General features: G+C 33.1%; 1 protein-coding gene across 1 annotated transcript in view; it reads left to right on the plus strand.

The window, feature by feature from the left end:
• The first annotated feature begins 2,462 nt into the window (after nt 1–2,462).
• The window catches only part of LOC134848678 (probable serine racemase), a 29,406-nt gene continuing 11,646 nt past the window's right edge, over nt 2,463–20,222 (plus strand). The window contains exon 1 of the mRNA XM_063866195.1: nt 2,463–3,020. Within this exon, the coding sequence (XP_063722265.1) occupies nt 2,904–3,020 (117 nt within the window). The 5' untranslated portion in view covers nt 2,463–2,903. The remainder of the gene's footprint in view (nt 3,021–20,222) is intronic.

Consider the following 20,222-nt stretch of genomic DNA (forward strand, 5'->3'; position numbering starts at 1 on the left):
CCCAACTTACATTTGAAATTTTGTGTTTTTTTTGTTGTTTTTCATCAAGTAATTATGGCTAAAAGCATATTACGATGTAAGATGTGAAGATCGAATCTGTTCACAATTGTTAGTTTGTTCGCCGAAATTCATTGCATTTTGACAACGGTTAATATTTTTTCTTAAACTGAAATTTAATCAATCGTGGAAAAGTGGAAAAAAGCGCCACACACTAACACACTATTTTTGAATTTTTAGGCACCACAGTTGCCAACATTTTGGAAGTGAGTAAGTTTTTTGTGGGATCTTTTCCAGTTTCCCTCCCCCTTTCAGATTCAATTTTGGAAAGCTAATTTACCCTTGTCATAATGCAAATTTGGCGTTGTGAACAAATCGACAACTGTGAACAGATTTGTTATTCATACTTTACAGCGTAACATCAAGCATTTAGCCGTAACACATTTAGCCGTTTTGTGATGCTGGGACATCTCATCATTAAACAAACCGGCTCTTTTCCAGTTCCCCCCTTTCAATTTCAATTTTGAAAAGCTTATTTAACATTGTCATACTGTAACAAAATTTGGCGTGGCGAATGAATTGACAACTGTCAACAAATTTGTTCTTCATACTTTATAGCGTAACATCACGAATTTAGCCGTAATAACACGTAAAACAAACATAAAACTCGGTTTTTTGAAAGGGGGAAACTGGAGAAGAGCGAACAAACCTTTAGTGGTATCAATGATGAACTTTTTTTGCCTGAGGATGCATTGCAAAAAGCACGTGCATCTGCGCGTTACCGCGACCATGTTTATAAGAACATAATAAAAAAATTAATACTATAAAAAAACAGAAAAACCAAGAAAAGCAAAAAAAAAGTTCATATAACCAACTCTTTTCCTAACAAAATGCTTTGTTTAAATTTCGCTTTTTTTCCAGTTTTTGTCCTGATAAGTCATTTGAATTCGCCTTTTTATGGAATTGGACTTTTAGAAAAAATCAAAGGGGGGAACTGGAAAAGAGCCTAAATTTCGGCTCAGTTTCCAGTTTTTGTCCTGAGAAGTCATTTGAATTCGACTTTTTATAGAATCAGAAAAAATCAAAAGGGGGGGGGACTGGAAAAGAACCTAAATTTGTTATCTTTTTTTTGCTCTTTTCCAGTTCCCTTTTTCAAATTCAATTATGAAAAACTTATTCAACGTTGTCATAATCTAATGAAACTTGGGTGGTGAGCAAATCTACAACTGTGAACTGGAAAAGAGCCCTTTTTTATTTCAAAAATAATCTGGAAACTTCTGCATTTTTCTCAGCTTTTTCATCGTACAAAGTTTATTTGCATTTTACTAATCTCATTTCAAAGCACATTTACAGGAAACCTCCCTTTCCCCAACCCAAGTTGAAAACTTAAGATCAGCAATAAGGGCTCTTTCCCGGTCCCCTTCCTCGTAAAGTTGCAAACTAAGGTTGTTCAAAGGTTGCTCAGCTCTAAGTCCCCCCAACTGCCAATTTGGAGAAGTAATTTTTCTGTTCATATGGTCCAGATTGTTACAAATTGGCATATGGACTAATTAGGCCATAAAAGCATATTCAATATTCAAACTTAACCTTGTAAAACCCCTCGTTACAGAAAATTGATGCTTATGTGAGGTAGGGGAAAAGGAAAAAAACGGTTGCTCATACGGCAATTTACATGATATGAGTGTAAAAATTTGTTCACTTATTTACGCTGACGCATTTTTTTGATTAGGACCGTCACAATCCCTTTCAAATTAGCTTTTGTCGGCAAATGAAATTTCAGAAAATTTTTCCAAACTGGAAGAAAAGACAAATACGAATTCATTATATTAAAAATGGTGTGTTGAACAGGTTAAATAGTCACATCACATTTATATACTATTCTGAACAAAAACATTTTCCTATTTTTTCCTTTTTACACACTCCAACAACACGCGTAAACGTTGTTAAAGCGGCGGACGCGGACATTATTTTCTTACTTAATTTCTCAATTTTTATGGCTTCTTTTCCTTATCTTACCTGCACATTTTTATAAGTATAACTTATGTTCAAATCGGTCGATTGTCATGAAAATTGGTACGCGGACTTGTTAGGCCCTGAAAAAAATATTTATTTCCCATGTTTAATCTTGAAAAACCCCTCGTTTTACTACAAAATTGATGCTTATGTGTGTGGGGAGGAGGGAAAAGCAACATTTTTATTTCAAATTTTTTAGCCGTTTCGCAAAAAAAAAAATTGCGTTTTTTCGGCGCGGCTTTCCCTTAAAAATTGGTAAATGGGATTCTTTTCCACTCTCCCATATATGAATTTCAGGTTTGAAAAAACTAACGTTGTCATAATGTGATGAAAATTTGCATGGCTAACGAACTAATTATTTTGAACACATTTATTCTTCATACTGTTAATCGTAAAATTACGCATTCAGCTATAATAAAACGTAAGGCAGCTCTTTTTCTTTTTCACCCCCATTTGCGAATTTTTACGAGCTACTTCACATGGTCAGATTGTCGCAAAAACTGGTGTGTGGACTAATTAGGCTGTGTCGAACATGTTTGGTTTTCAAACTTAACCTTGTAAGACCCCTGGTTACACAGTAAAGTTGATTCCTATGTGAGTTGGGGGAAAAGGGAAAAGAGCCCATAAGACAACTGAAAAGAAGGGGGGTGGAAAAGAGGAAGTACATGTTATCCAACGGCTTCTTTAGGAAATCTTAGCATTGGTCCACCAGAAGTAGCTGTCGTAAAATAGTACCACAAGTGGGCTATATTTCTTGTTTTACTAGACTGAGGGGAGCTGTATATAAAGAAAAGGCTCCAATTTTCTCTACCAATTTTTTTATTCGGCTAGAAGAAAAGCAACGAAGGAAAAGAGTTTCCAAAGAACTAAGAGACACACTCTGACTTTCAAACATGACTGTAGACGTTCAGGAGATCGAAGAGGCACATGATCGAGTGAAGCCTTTCATACATAAGACACCTATTATGACTAGTGAGACCTTCGACAAATTATTCGCTGCCGGCAAAAAAGTGAGTAACAAAACTAGGCTCTTTTCCAGTTCCACCTTTGATTTTTTCTGAAATTCATTGTATGAGAGTCTATTTAAAATGACTTTTCGGCTCTTCCCCCCCCCCCCCCACCTGCAAAGTTTTACATGTAAATTTGTTGACCACATTGTCCGATTGTTATGAAAATTTACATACAGATTAATAAGGCCTCGACAAACATATTTGGTATGCATACTCAACCTGAAAACTAGAAAAGAGCAAAAGTTTCTATTTTTTGTTTCAATTGTCCTACGTTTTATTATGGCGGAATGCGTGATTTCACGATGAAAGGTATGAAGAACAGATCTGTTGTCAGGGCCTATATTATGACAACGTATTTTTTTTTTCAAACTGAAACTTAAATTCGGGATTCGGGGGGGGGGGGGGTGGAAGAGAGCCTTTATCACAGATAAAACTGCAGAAACGGTCATTTTTTCTACCCCTTCCCTACCTCATATAAGCTGTCTGTTATACGAGAAGTTCAACAAGGTCCGATATGGAAAACAAATATGTTTGTCATGCCCTAATTGGTTAGCATGCCAGTTTTTTTTATCAATCAGACAATCAAAACAGAAAAAAACTTTTAAAAAAACTCGCAAGAGGGAGGACGGAGGAAAGAAAAGAGCCAAAAAACATAGCATAACAAAGATATTGAGACAGTACCGCAACAACATGCAACAAAAAACAACTCGCAACAAAGAAAAACGAGCAAATTTTCAGGTAGGAAAGCTAAATTTGAAAATTAGCTTACAACATAAGAGTTTTGGGATAAGGTTAACGGCAACAGCGCTAGACGTGAGTCCTCGCTCGCGGCAATAGCCAGCTTCAAATTTTGTATTAAGTCCTACCCTCTGTTGGCAAGCTTGAAAAACGTACACGCGGCCTTTTCTTTGTAAGTTGTCTGTTAATGCAAGCTGTCTTTCATTGCGAGCTGTCTTTTGTTGCAGCTTGTCGCAATAAGTATTGGGATAACGAAAAGGCGAAATGATAAAATACTCAGTAAAGTAGAACATGTTTTACAGTGATTGGTTCTTATCAAGTTTCTACCTCTTTGATTTTTTCTAAAAATCATTATAGGAAAGTCTATTTAAAACGGCTTTTCATGTTATAAACTGCATTTAGAGTATATTTTTACAACATTTCTTGCATACAAATTACCGTGTGAAAACTTTTCGAAAATCTTGTTTTGTAGTTAACAAGACACGGTGGAAACTGAAAAAAGAGCCAAAACTGCAATAAAACATCAATATGTGAAAATCTATTTAAAATTACTTTCTGTTGTAAACTGCATCAAAACGTGACAGCGTGAACAGGTGAACCAGTTTTTACAACTTTTAGTACACGCAAAAAGCCGTGTAAACAATTTTTGAACAGCTTAATTTTGCCCCAATAAAGTTCCAATAATCAACAAGAATGTGATTCTTTTCAACGTCTTCCCCATCGGCTCTTTTTCTTTTTCCTGGTCATCAATTTTATGGCGTAACGAGTGGTTTTACCAGTTTAGGTATAACAATTTTTTTAAAAAGCATTTATAGCGATATAATAACGCAAATATTTCATTTACTTGTAAAAACACGCTGATGAGGGGGAGGGAAGATAACGCCCCAAAATTTCATTTTAATTTTTTTGTTTTACGTGTTATTATGGCTAAAGGCGGCTCTTTTCAACATTTCAACAGTCCCTTATTTCAACATCTCAAGTTTTACTTTTTCATAGTTTTTAAAATATTAAAGGTAAAAGGCTCTGCCGAAAGATTCAGTTGTCATTTTTGGGCTGGAAATTTAGGCTCTTTTCTGTCCCCCTCCACCGAATTTCAAAAAATTGATTTTTATTTGTTTATACGCGTTATGTTGGCTATATGCGTGATGTTTCGATGTAACGTTTGAAAAAAAAATCTGTTGACAGTATTCTGTTTGTTCGCAATGCCAAGTTTCATTGAATTATGAAAATATTACAGAAATTTTCAAAATCGAATTTGGAAAGTGAGTGAAAAAGTGGAAAAGAGCCAAATTTTGGTGTGCTAAAACATGATTCTGGTTAACAAAGATTCTTCAAGTTTGATTGTTTTCTTGTTTTGTAGAAAAACTATTGAAACTTTACGTGCCCATTGTAATTGTTTGCCAAATAAAAGCGGTTTCTCCCCAGATTCAAACTTCCATTTGAAAACTAACTTAATGTTATCATAGAGCAGGGGCGGATTTAGGGTGGGGGGCGGACGCCCCCCCCCCTCAGGGATTCGACCCCCTGCCGACCCAAAGGGTCCCCCCTTTGATACTTTTTCAGAAATCCATTTTTGGCCGACCGACCCTAAAATTTTTCTAAAGGCGCCTTTGGCGCCAATATATACTAACTTTGAGGGGGAGCGCGCGCCAAAAAAACGCAATTTTTTTGTCAACATTTTTCAAAAATTGCCCAAAAACGGCTTTTTTGACTGTTTTTTCAAAAACTATCCTGCGGCGCAGAAAATTTAGCCAAAGTAGGGGCAAAACAGTGCTTTGGGAGAGCTCGAAAAATCAATTTGGTCGACCTAAAAAAAAAAAAAAAGGTCGTCAAAATTTTGGAAAATTTTTTGAAAATCCGCCCCCCCCTCGAGAAAATCCTAGATCCGCCCCTGTCATAGAGTAATAAAAAACTACACGATGAACAAAGAAAACTTTTTGAATCAAGGCAAAGCCCTGAAGTTTCTACAAGTAATTAAAGCTCTATGTTCCAAGTGCCGCTTCAACTCATGTAAATAGTATCTAGTGACATACTAATAAGATAAAATAGCTTGCCTCTATTCAATGTAGTGGAACCTGATCTAAACTACATTTTATTATTGGATAAATTAGATATTTTACCACTGTAAAATATTTAATATTAACCAATCATAATCCATCCAACTAACAACCCACTTATTTGTAAGTGCTGAAATTACTTGTAATTTCAGCACCAGAGAGATTTTGATTTAACTTAGAAATTAGTTGCCTCTCCAAGAGAACTTCAGCCGCCGCAATAAACCAGTATACTCTAGATCTATTGAGCCTAGCAGAGACTAGTTAAACACCCTGAGACTAGTAGATATAAGAGTAAGATTAGGATCGGTATTAGACTAAGAAATTGCACGAATCTATCCGGCCGAAAATAAAATAGCGTGACGAGCAGACGGTGTACACTATCCGAAATTACTCTATGAGTTAACCAAAAGGACCTAACTCATCTGGTGCGACCATAAGTCTCGAATAAGAACTTAATAGCTTAGAATTAACCAAAAAAAGATTAGAAATTAGACAAAACATTTTCAAAATGTTACACGATAATAACTTAATTGAAATGTCTCTACGACTCAATAGATCAGAGCCGATATTCCGCACAATACTAAAACTACCCGGTATTGGAAAAAGACCTCGGACGAGAGACGACATACGACTACAGAGAAACTTACCATTTAGTTTCATGGTTGTACGGCAAAAGCCAATACAAACTTTTATATTTAGAATCTTATTAGCAATGAATTTAGATTTTCATTTGCCAACATAAAATTTTTAAGTAAGTCTTCATGATTATTTAAGGCGCTAAATAAATTATTAATGTACAATAACGATTGATAAAAAGATCTCAAGTCGTTTTCTCAACTTCTGTAGTATTATATAAAACCTATTTATTTGAAAAATATTTATTGAAAATAAAAATAAAAATTAGTAGCATGATAATAAATTGTTAGTATATATAAATCATCCTGTCGTTTCAGCTTCATCACCTAAACATAACAGCAATCATAAGCTAACTAACAGCATAAAAAACTAAAACTTTATATCAAATAAATTTAAACCATTTTAAACTTAAATTTATTTAATTTTAAACCAGATCATCAAGGCTTATCCTTGGACCTTAATAAATTTTCTATCTCATTAATTTTTAATTCTGATCATCAAGGCTTATCCTTGGATCAAAAAGAACACTTTTGTTCTCCCCCACCCACTTATCAAGTGTCTAACGACCTCAAACGTCGATTCATTACCCAACCTTTTCAAAAGACCCAGGACTAATGGAAATTTTTAATAACACTAACCATTCAAATTAGGCTAAACAGTGAAGAACTTCGGTTATTCATCCTTCACTTGAAACCTCCTCTTACCAGACCCAGGATAGATCTTCGACTTAGTAAGTTTAAAATAGTATCTAACGAACTACTTGCGTTCTAATTATACCTGAACCTTGTGGATCGATTTATTAAGGGGTGGTTCTCCAACCCTTGAACACAATCACTACCCCTAAGTAAGATTAAGTAAGTTAACACCTTAACTTAGACTAGCCACGAGAAAGTAAAAAATCATTCCCCGGAATCGATATACTTTTCTCTCCAACCCTGAACACAAAGACCCAGTTTAAGCTAACCAAAAAATCGTAAGGACTAACAGTCTAGAAAAATAAAAAATACACAAATACCATACACAAATAACATACCAATAATAGGAACATACGTGATTTAAATTTTGTGTAATTTTTCGGGGGGGTTGATTTGTTTATAGCTATAAAAAAGAGAGCAGCTCATCCTTCCTCAATTCGAGAACCAGATTTAGATTTTAGAAAATTAGTAGATAAATTAGAACAAGCAGAAAACACAATGAAACTCGAAGAAACAGAAAATCTAAAACTACAATATGTTAATCGAATTGAAACAAATACTACACATAAAAATAATATACAAAAATCAGACACAGACCTGATTGAAAAAATCACTGAAATACTAAACATCTATGAAAGGAACCCAAATTTTAAAAGCAAACCATTTTTCAAAAAATGGTGCAATTACTGCCGACGATACGGACACAGTATCGCCGAATGTAGACAAAAACAGAAAGACAATCAGAATAAACCTCAAAAGCACAAAGAACCAAATAAATCATTCTATCAATACATGAAAAAAGATCAGAATCTACCAAACAAAAATATATATAGTAATAATAGTTCAGGAAAACCACTTCCAAGTAACTTAAATTACTCAAGAAATCAATCACCATAAAACTCAAGTTATAGAGGTAGATCGCCCGAACAAAGAAATTCACGAAAATTCTCACAAAACAAACATAGCCGATCGAATAGCCAAAATAACCAAAATAACTATTCACGATCGAATCCAAACACAACAGAATTTGTTTCTACATCCAGTTCCCATTCAAACCCAAGGAATAGACACTATTCCAATAATAGATCACGAAACTCATCATACAACTGAAATAGAAACTATTCACACAGTAGGAATAGAAGTTATTCAAACAATCGAAATCAGAACTATTCAAACAATAGATCAAGGAATAACTCATATAATAGATCAAATTATAACAGATCAAATGATAACTATCAAAACAGATCACAAAATAATTCACAAAATCGAAACTCAAGTTACAATAATCGATACAGAAATTATTCCCAGTCACCAAATAGGAATAATAACCGTTATCCCGATTCTAAACATCGATATAGAATTAACACACCAAAACATCAAAGACACATTAATCAAGTACAAACAAATGAAGAAACAACTTCAGACCATCCAGGTATTGATGACACAGGAAGTACTAAACTACAACTAAACCACATTAATTGTGAATCATCAGACACTGAGAGTCATACAGATAATACCATCTCGGTAAATATGATAACAGTCGAAAACGACTATGAACCTATCATATACGAACAAACTTTTACTTCACATATCAATGAAAATCAATTTAAACTTCTTCATAATTACTACATTAGACCCATTAACAATAATACACAAACTACACAAGAAGTAAACGAAATTAACACGGTAATTAAACCTGATAAAAAAGATGAAACACAAAGCTCAAACACAAAACACATTTATCAAAATATACAAAAAGAACAACCAAAAGAAAAAATTTGGACAATCCCACTTTTCCTAGAGAGTCCAAGAAGTAATAATTTCAACCACCAGATCTTGAAATTGATTTTTTAATCGACTCATGAGCAGAATCATATATAATTAATATTCCCACATGGAATGAAATTAAAACACTACACCCAAATTTAACACCTCTTGAAACATCTAGTAAATTAGCAACAGCACAAGGATCAACATTAGTAAACTATGGAATAATCCAATTATTCCTTGTTCCCACAAGAACAATGGAACAAAACAAGATTCTGAACAAGCCATTTAAACAAACATTTCAAATTACTGATATTAAGCACAATATCATTGGCATACCATTTATTACTAAATATATACCAACCATAAACATCTTAAATAGTAGAATCTATATCAAAGACAAATATACAAAAACAAAAAACACAGCTTTAACATTCTTCCAAAGATTAAACAAACAACCACCATTTTTCTCAAAATTTTTCCCCATTTACAATCAAAAACGGAAACACCTGAAACCACTATCAGGAAATATATATAATTTTTTAATAAAACAAGTTCATCAGTATGACAAAAGTCAAAACAAACAACAACTTTTTATGTAAGACTTCGAATTTAAACCTATTCACAAATTTTTCAAAATTACAATCTCATCTATAAAATACTCAAAAAATACGAATTCCGATATTATTTTCTTACATGTGTATAACAATACACCATATCAAAAAACATTACCCTAAGGACTTTTAGGATATTGCAAAACAAATGCTACAATTTCACCTATAATTGAAATAGCCTATCGAGTAAATAATATATTACAACTATTAGATATTTGTCAATCAACAATTCTTGACGAAGAATTATCCATAAATAATACAATAAGTAATGAAAAAAGAAATACAGATTATTTCACAAAAACACCATATTTTAAACCGACATTCAATATAACAAATTACACAGAAGAACAACAAAAATTTTTAACAATGTTTAATTTTCAACACTCACAAATCACACAAGATGAATTTGATAAATTAGCAAAACAACTGTTAAAATATTCAACAGTCTACGCAACATCAAAGTTTGACGTTGGAAAAATCAATTCATCACTACATCTCCCATTAAAACCTGACGCAGTTTTCAAAAAACATAGAGCAAGTAAAGTACCGATTCACTTAGACGACAAGGTAAATAGATTACTTGATATTTTAGAACAATACGAAATTATCTCACAAATAAATAAAGAAAAACAACCAAAAGGAAACACCTTCATTAACCCTGTTATCATTCTAGCAAAAGGCGAATCACTAAAAATAGTTTTAGACGCTAGATACCTCAATTCACTAATTGACGAATCAAATTGCAATTGGCCTATTGAACCAATACAAGTTATCTTAACAAAGATAAAAATGGTAAATACTTCACAACCGCAGAAATGAATAGTGCATATAATCAAATGCCACTAGATGAATAATCACGACGTTTAACACAATTTGTTATTGGAAATCAACAATATGAATTTAATCGCTTATTCTATGGAATATCCATAGGACCAGCAGCTTTTTCAGCTTTCATGAGTAAAATTTTTAGACCATTAATACTCAAGAAAATTGCAATCACCTATTTAGACGATGTTTTTATGCAATCACAGACGAAATGTTTACAGTCTTAGAATAATATCATAAAATACTTCAGAACGAAAATCTGAAAACAGCCCCCGATAAATCACATTTTTTCTTAACACGCGTTAAATTTTTAGAACATAATATTGAACGAAACACTATCACTCCATTAAAATCACGCATTGATGCAATCCAAAAACTTCAACCACCTACAAATAAAAAGAAAATTCAAGAATTCCTCGGAATGTTGAATTTCTCAAGTAAACATGTTTACAAAATGCAAATATACTTAAGACCTTTCTATAACATCCTCAGACAACAAAATAATTTTGAATGGACCACTGAACATCAAACACGATTTGACGAAACTAAAAAGCGTTTGACAGAACAAATTTCAAACACAATTCCAGATCCAAATCAACCATTCTATGCAATGTGCGATGCTTCAAATTTTGGCATCGGCGCAGCATTGCTACAATCACATCATGGAACAAATAAAATGAATCTTATATCAGCAAATTCACAATTATTTACACAAGCAGAGCTACGACTCTCAACTCTAATGAGAGAATGTACAGCTATAATCTATACACTTACAGAATATGAATTTCTGATACTTGGATCAAAACACCCAACAGTTCTATTTACAGATCACAAACCAATTATATTTCTCTTTACACAAAAATCAAATCCTAGTCATAGAGTTTATAGATTTCAATTAAATCTAATAAAATTCCCAAACTTACATATAATTTGGACAGCAGGAAAAAACTTTGCATTACCAGATACATTAAGTAGAAATACGCCACCTGAATTACTTACACGAAAAAATACAGTTGAAATACCACAAAATATTAAATTCTATCTCAAAAAAAATGAAACATCACCCCGATTAGAATGCAAATACGCAGAGTAAACTGACATTGATCAATCACAAATAAATAATCTACAACATTTTCCACTTAGATTGCCAAAATAATCACTATGGAGTTGATTTACTAGGATCATCAACTTTTAAACCAATTCCATACTCACAATGGATAAAAAATAATACTCAGCAAAAGCGAATAAAACAACACTCGCATAAAAAAGATCCTTTTCCACTAATTGAAAAATAAAATATGACCGATAAAATAAACTTACCAGGACCACAAACAAATGATTCAAAATACACAATAAATCAAGTTTTTGACCTCCATGACCCACTTGACACAATTCCTCTATCAAAACTAGAAATTGACAATATTTTTCTCCCCCAACAGATAAAATTACACTTGAACTTTTAAAACAATATCAAAATCTCGATCCAGTAATTAGACAACTAAAATCATGGCAGAAATACAAAACTAAGGCCGTGAAAGCTGATATCACAATTTTAGGAAACAAAACACTCCTCCGATATTTCAGAAAACTTAACAACAAAACAATTAATGAAAATACAGATCTTTTAGAATATAAATTAAATGATTCTAAAGTTCCCTTTCTACCTTTAAGTATGATACTTATAGCTTTTAACATCTCCATTACACAAAATACAAAGGGACACTCCGGATCAGAAAAAACATACTCGAACTTTACACAAAATTTTTATTTTCCAAATGCCCCAATTTGGATAAAAGTATTATGCTATGATTGTATAATTTGTCAATTGAACAAACCGTATCCAAATCAAAAACAATTAGCACAAAAACAAGATTTTAAAGGAAAAAGTTTATATTTCAACCATAGAATTTCATTCGACACGAGAGGACCAATCTCACCATCCTCAGAAAAAAAACTCCTACATTATGGTCATTGTTTATGCATTCACACATTATGTAGCACTCAACCCAGTACCACATTGTAATGCTTATTATGCTTACACAACACTTTATGGACATTGGATAGCAAAATTCGGATTACCCGAAATCCTAGTTACAGACAACGGTACAGAATTTATTAATAATGAAATAATCACACTATGTCACTTATACAACATTAAACATAAACCACGTACATCTCATGCACCTTGGACAAACGGATTAGTCGAAGGTATGAACCGTTCAATACAAGAATATCTCAGATGTATCCTTAATGGAAATGATACACGATACACAGAATGGTCAGCAGATGTAAAATTATTTCCTTTATCATATCATTCACAAATTACGACAACTTTAGGAATGTCACCATATGAAATAGTTTTTAATCAAAAGCCACGAAAACCAATTATGTTTACAGCAAATGCACATAAAAATGCACAAGGTTATTGCCAACCAAATAAAGATTCAATTTGTAATAACCTACCTTGATGAAGATCATACACATGATGAAGATCATTTTCATCATCCACAAATTCTAAAATTAGCCTCCGGCACACATGGATATTAAATAGAGATAAAAAAACACAATAAAATTTACCAATAAGTAACAAAGAAATTATTACAAAGGCAAAACATTAACAACCAAATTAATTCACGCTTTACGCCAGCCACAGATTTAAAAATTGGAACATTTGTTTTAATACCTAACTTTAATACACAAAAAGGAATCTCTAAAAAATTACAACCACTTCGAAAAGGACCATACCAAATAATTGCCAAAACCACTGAAATAACATACAAACTCACAGATTCAACCAAAAAAGAAATTGTTCAAAATCGTAACAATTTATTACCTTACTGACCAGAAGAATACGCACTACGCGAATTAACTCAATTATATTCTTTTACAGGTTTAAAAGTTATTCAAAATTATACACATACAAAAAAAAACAAATGTACAGGACAACGTTCATCATGAAAAACAAAATCAAAAACAAACCATAACTCAAAACAATACAAAAACGCCAGACCCAAAAATATCTCAAAAAGAAAGAAAAAACAGGAAAATGATAGAAAAAAATTTAACACAAGAACAAGTAGAAAAATCAAAACACAGAGAATCATCACGACTTAGAAATCAACCACGTAAAAATTACAAAACATTCATCCCACAATCTAAAATTTTAAAGAAAGTTACATTTCAAAAACAACTTTGATTTTAAAAAATAAAAATTTTTACATTTCTAAATCATTTTGAACTTTCATATTTTCGAGATAACTTGCTGAAACATACGCAACAATTTTAGTTCAGATTCAGCCAATAGGATTCACTCAAAGCCGTCAGCTTTTATATCTCTAACACCAACCTATTAGCCGATAGATATTAAACTCCAGGCATATCTATAACTATAACTTTACAACCTCCAGGTCAAAAATAAGCAACCCGCTAAAATTTGACAACTAAAATAAATACCACCATAATATTACAACCCTCCCCTATCTAATAACGCAAAGATCAACAATATTTTCCCAACTCAGACCTCAAAAACCCTCCAACCAAAAATGGCGAATTAGCCTAAAGTCAAAAAGGACCATAATCATTTGGCCTAAAGTATAAATATTTCAAAAATACCCCGCATTATCTACCAAATAAAAACAAAGCAAAGAAGACCTCCCGAACACCATAAAATTAGCCCCCAACAATTTTTCGCAAAACTCAACCCACTTGTCAAAAAACCAATAAATAATCCAACCACACTTGGATCTCGCCCCAAACAACAAAAAAAAATTCGACGAATGAATCATTTCTTAAATGCTTTTCTCTCAAACAGTCAATATCTTAAAAAATACAATCTTAAATCTTCTCATAAAATTTTTCATTCTTTTTAAACTTTTGCTTATATTTTTTATTGATACTTTTGAAGCCTTAATAATCATTTTAATAAATTTTTGCAAATTTTTTTTAAATTTTCTACTCCCTATTTGAAATATATCTCCAACTTTCCCAAATCATTGACCACATTCACAGGTACGATAATTCAAAGTCTATTTAAATGATACGAACAATTTTTACTAGAACAGATAATTTTTACTATTCATAATTTTTATCGCATTTTTATCATCCCTAATCATGACAAGGTGCAAATGTGTAAAAAAGGCAATAGTCACATTCGCCTTAGCAACAATACTTTTAATCCTTTTCATCGAAGAATATTACAACAAACATAAATCTTCCCACTAGAAAAATATTCAATTGGACACATTTCCAAAATTGCTAACCAACCACCACAACATCATTCTTCACCGACATCCTCCCAAGAAAACGCAGTCATACCCACAACTACTCAAAACCCCCAAACATCCACACAAATTTCTTTCCGAGATAACCCATACACTTTCGAAGAACGAGACGCTCGCTTATCTGAACCATTAGAACCAGTTCAGCGACAAGCTCCCCTAAGTGAACCAACATATAATTTATACCCCCCATTACCACAAGATTTAAATAGAATAAGACATACTAGTCAAAATCAAAATACAGTTGAAGTAAATAGAAATAGACAAATTATACATCCACGAAGAAATAGAAATTTTCATACCCCCAGAGTTCATTTTGATATACCCCAATCACCAACACCAACTACTTCAGAAATTTTAAGTAGTACATTACCAGAAACTCCCCCACTCCTTTCACAACGCAGCACCTCAAGTATACCCTCAGATTACTTAGGTTCAACACCAACATCTGAGCAAATACGTTAAAATCCCTTTAACCCCCCCCCCCCCAATCCCACCGCACGACTACCATATTGGGCAACACACTCATATACACAAGGTGAACTAAACTTGGTAAATGATCCAATAGATATCTCTACTGATACAACACTATCATCATTACCAGAAACATTATCACTCCCGTCAACACCATCATTAAGTCAAATCTCACCGACACTTTTCCCTTTAAATTTTCCAAATAACCTCGACGCTAGATATCGAGAATAATCATCATCAAATATCCCTTTACGATCAGATTGGAACACATTCGTAGCACCTCCCCCATTATTTGGACAACATCAATAAAGTAACCGACTCCAGAGTTGGGCACTCAATAGATTACAATATAGACAAGATATCCACGAAGATATTCGAGAACACAATATTCAAATACTTCAACAAAATAGTCTCCAGTTAAAATTTGAAATCACGATCAAAATTAATAATATTGTTCAACACCCCTACCCATTAAATCCACCAAATATAACAGCTCAATCACTACCACCACCATTTATAACCACTGAAGTAATATATATAAATACGATAGATATACGAAAAACACAATTGGTTACATAACATTCTATAACCCATACTCAGGATTATCATACACATGTAAATTCTAAAAATATTAACATTTCAACACACCTTTTTTCTAATATTTTCCGACCAAAACACAAATCTTTCTCCTCGCACAGGACTCCAGGATTTATTAGTAACACACTATAATTGTGAAGAAAACGAACAAAAAACCCTACACAAATAAGCAATAAATCAAGTATCACAATGCGAAACAGAACCACAAGCTATAGAAACTACAAATGTAATAGCAACATTGTACTCAAAAGCCCGAGCAACAACAGTCACAGGATATAAATTTACAGCAACATTTTCCGAAAAGAAAGTACATTGTTCACAAGTTTCCAACGGAAATAAGAACCGACTTGATCACGAATCATTTTACCAAAGTAATATAGAACGTCTTTTACACCTAAACCCCGACTATTGTAAAAACGAATTATTCAGACTAAATCTAACAAGAAATAAAACACAGACAGAAAAATAGTAAATTGCCGATTCTGTACATCAAGCAGAACTTGAACGATATCAAGGACATATTAAATTAGACGGAAAATACCCATACAACGGCGCACACGGAAGATTAACTTATGACATACACGATAAACACTGGATACCACACATTGGAATAAATGACCCTTCAAACTGTAAAGCAGACACAAAAAATAAAGGATATCAAGAAATAATGTTTTTTGGTTGGAAAATACAACTCGAAAAAATACAACTCACACGAGATTTAGCTGATAACACCATGATCTATCAAGGAATCAGATTACCCTGCAAAAATGATCAAGGTTATTGTGACCCTACAACAAGGACCCAAGCAACAATTGTTTGGTTTCCCGAAGATACATGCACAACATTTCAAGTAGCAAAAATACACGCTCGAATGATAAAATTTCACGAAAAATATTTTATACAATAAATTCCATATGAACAAGTAAATCCATCACGAAAACAAAGTACTGATTTTCGAAACATCCATAATATAGAAAATAAGTTGACACGTTTTCAAATATATCAAGAAACAGAATTTGCATGTAAATATAGCAATCCACTTTATAAAACACAATACTCTGAAATACTTGTCGAATACGAAAAAGGTTTCGACATGACCACTGGAAAAATAAAATTTGACCCTTATGCCACAAGTCACCCTATTAACGAAGGAACATCATACGTCCCAGTTATTTTTTATAAAAGCAAAGGTCAACCTGGTGGAAAACTAAAACCATATGACAGTAAAAGCACACGTTTACAAGAACTGTCACTAATGAATAGCACCTATTTTGGTAATATTCATTACGATATCCACTTAGACATGAAATTAGACTATACAATTAGTAGAACTTTCCAAGAAATGTCACTTTCTGAATTAGAAACACTTCATCAACTATGCGAATTAGAACGAACACAAATCTTACAATCACTCGCATTAGCTGTACTAAAAATACCTTACGCAGGATACTTATTTCAGGAAACAGATCAAATTTTCTTGATTACGAAGGAAACATTTTATGGTTTTATACTTGCACCAAAAAAGAATCACCATTATATGTTTTCAAAGATAAACGTTGTTATAAAAGAATCCCCATATTCTATAAAAATAAAGTACATTTTGTCGATACACTTTCAAGACGAACTTATTTTTGGGATACCGCAGTCGCAGGTGGATCAGAAAATAGCCACAATGTCGTACAATTAAACTCTGATGAAGATAAATACTACCTACTTACACCGTATTCTACATTAATGCAACCACTAAAAAAGTTTTCACCCGAAAGCATCCGAGCTATCGCTCGTAACCCAAATATTGATTTACAATAAATTGGAGTATACTCTAAATCTAATATACAACATCACATTAGAACACAACAATTTCAAGAATTACAAACACAAATGGACACAATACAACGACAATCAATCGACCAGAATTTAAGAAAACTTGCCGAAACCGCAGGATTTGCATTTATACACAAGACTACAGCGGATATTTTAGAGATATCAAAGACTACATATATTTAAACGGTGAAAAATACAGACCACAGGACATTTCACCAATAAATATTTTCAGTTTTGTCACCTTAAAAAATGAAATTCTCGCCTTTCTAGGATGGCCCTATTACATCTTAGAAAAATTAACTATCTTATACGCCATGTTTAATTTTATAGGATTTCTTTTCTCACTGTTAAAAGGAATCTATAACACATGCGCTATACACACACAAGTAAACCGACAAGCAAGTGTAGCACGTATACTATTTGCAGGATTTTTTAGATTTTTTTCATCCTCAATTAACAAAATACTTCTAGATGCACAAATAAAAGAATATAACACAAAAATTTCCACAAGACCAAACACATATAACGAAGAACATAATAATGTAGGTACAACACCTACAGCACCACAGATACCAACTCTACCACAAAATCATCCATTATCATTAGTTCCCCGAAATTTTCGAAACCTAGCAATCACAAATAATCGAAACTTTCGACCAAATACAACACAAAGTCCCATTCAGCACGTAATGACAAATCATTCACAAAATGATAATACATATGAACAAATTATAGAACAACCTCACACCACCACTTTTCAATCTCAAAATAATCTTTTTTTTAGCAACGATGAGCCGACAACTTGGATCCCTCCATCGCTCAAATTACCACCCAGCCAACCTTCAAACTCAAATCCCAATTATCCCACTTTTTTGCTTTCCCACAACCCGATTTTCCAATTATGAATATATCATCAAGCACGAATTCTGATACTAACTCAGGTATTTTAGTTTTTCATACTATCTCACAATTTAATAATGCTAATGTAGAAACCCCCGACGAATTTGCAGACTCCGAACCATCTCCCTCTACCCATACCCAGACCGACTCCTCAGTGTTTTCAGAACCCCCTTTTCAACCACTCCCATCCGTTTTCACTCCTTCTTACGCTTCCCAAGTAACGCCGACCTATTCTCCATTTCAATCCGACAGATCACATAAAAACTCCCCAGATACCATCCAAATTTCCGCAAAACTCGACAATTTTATAACATTACAACAACAACTAATACATCCCCAAACTCTCACAATACAGCAACTATCATCTACAATAACATTCTCAAATCCACCAACTCCTACACCCTCTTCAGCTTACACTCCATCATTAGCACAATCATCCACATCCACTGAAACACCTACCAGTACTAACCGAGCTTATCGCACTTTTAAACGAAAATTTCCAAATCACCCATTCCCAACCAAACCCGGAACAGCCCGCAAATATATAAATCACCCGGAACACACAAACACAAAAAATTTTCTCGAAATCACATTACCCTCATTTCCACAATATACATTAAACACACCCACCATTGCTAACGATACACGCAATTTTGTTGATGAGCACGTTCTAATGCCAACACTCCATTGGACAGCTTATTATCATTATACTAACTCCCTCTGTCTACCATTAGCTAATACTACTGAAAGTATCGAGAAAAATAAAAACATGTTATATAAACTCACCACAGCACTAACACCTCGACAATTTACTTACGTTGGATATAAAAAATTATTAAAAACATTCACCGCACCCCGAGTTAACGATTTTCAATAGAATACTACGATCATAATATCATCCGCTCTAATCAAGATCAATATTTAGATGAAGACCGCTTCGCAAACCCGCAACTAACAGAAAAATTTTTCATTAAAACATCATACGTATTTACACTCAATTTTCTTGATAGATAGCATGATCAAATTATATCCGAATAGACATGAAATTAGACTATACAATTAGTAGAACTTTCCAAGAAATGTCACTTTCTGAATTAGAAACACTTCATCAACTATGCGAATTAGAACGAACACAAATCTTACAATCACTCGCATTAGCTGTACTAAAAATACCTTACGCAGGATACTTATTTCAGGAAACAGATCAAATTTTCTTGATTACGAAGGAAACATTTTATGGTTTTATACTTGCACCAAAAAAGAATCACCATTATATGTTTTCAAAGATAAACGTTGTTATAAAAGAATCCCCATATTCTATAAAAATAAAGTACATTTTGTCGATACACTTTCAAGACGAACTTATTTTTGGGATACCGCAGTCGCAGGTGGATCAGAAAATAGCCACAATGTCGTACAATTAAACTCTGATGAAGATAAATACTACCTACTTACACCGTATTCTACATTAATGCAACCACTAAAAAAGTTTTCACCCGAAAGCATCCGAGCTATCGCTCGTAACCCAAATATTGATTTACAATAAATTGGAGTATACTCTAAATCTAATATACAACATCACATTAGAACACAACAATTTCAAGAATTACAAACACAAATGGACACAATACAACGACAATCAATCGACCAGAATTTAAGAAAACTTGCCGAAACCGCAGGATTTGCATTTATACACAAGACTACAGCGGATATTTTAGAGATATCAAAGACTACATATATTTAAACGGTGAAAAATACAGACCACAGGACATTTCACCAATAAATATTTTCAGTTTTG

Source organism: Symsagittifera roscoffensis, chromosome 6 (genome assembly GCF_963678635.1).
Source record: "Symsagittifera roscoffensis chromosome 6, txSymRosc1.1, whole genome shotgun sequence".
Taxonomy (NCBI): Eukaryota; Metazoa; Xenacoelomorpha; order Acoela; family Convolutidae; genus Symsagittifera; species Symsagittifera roscoffensis.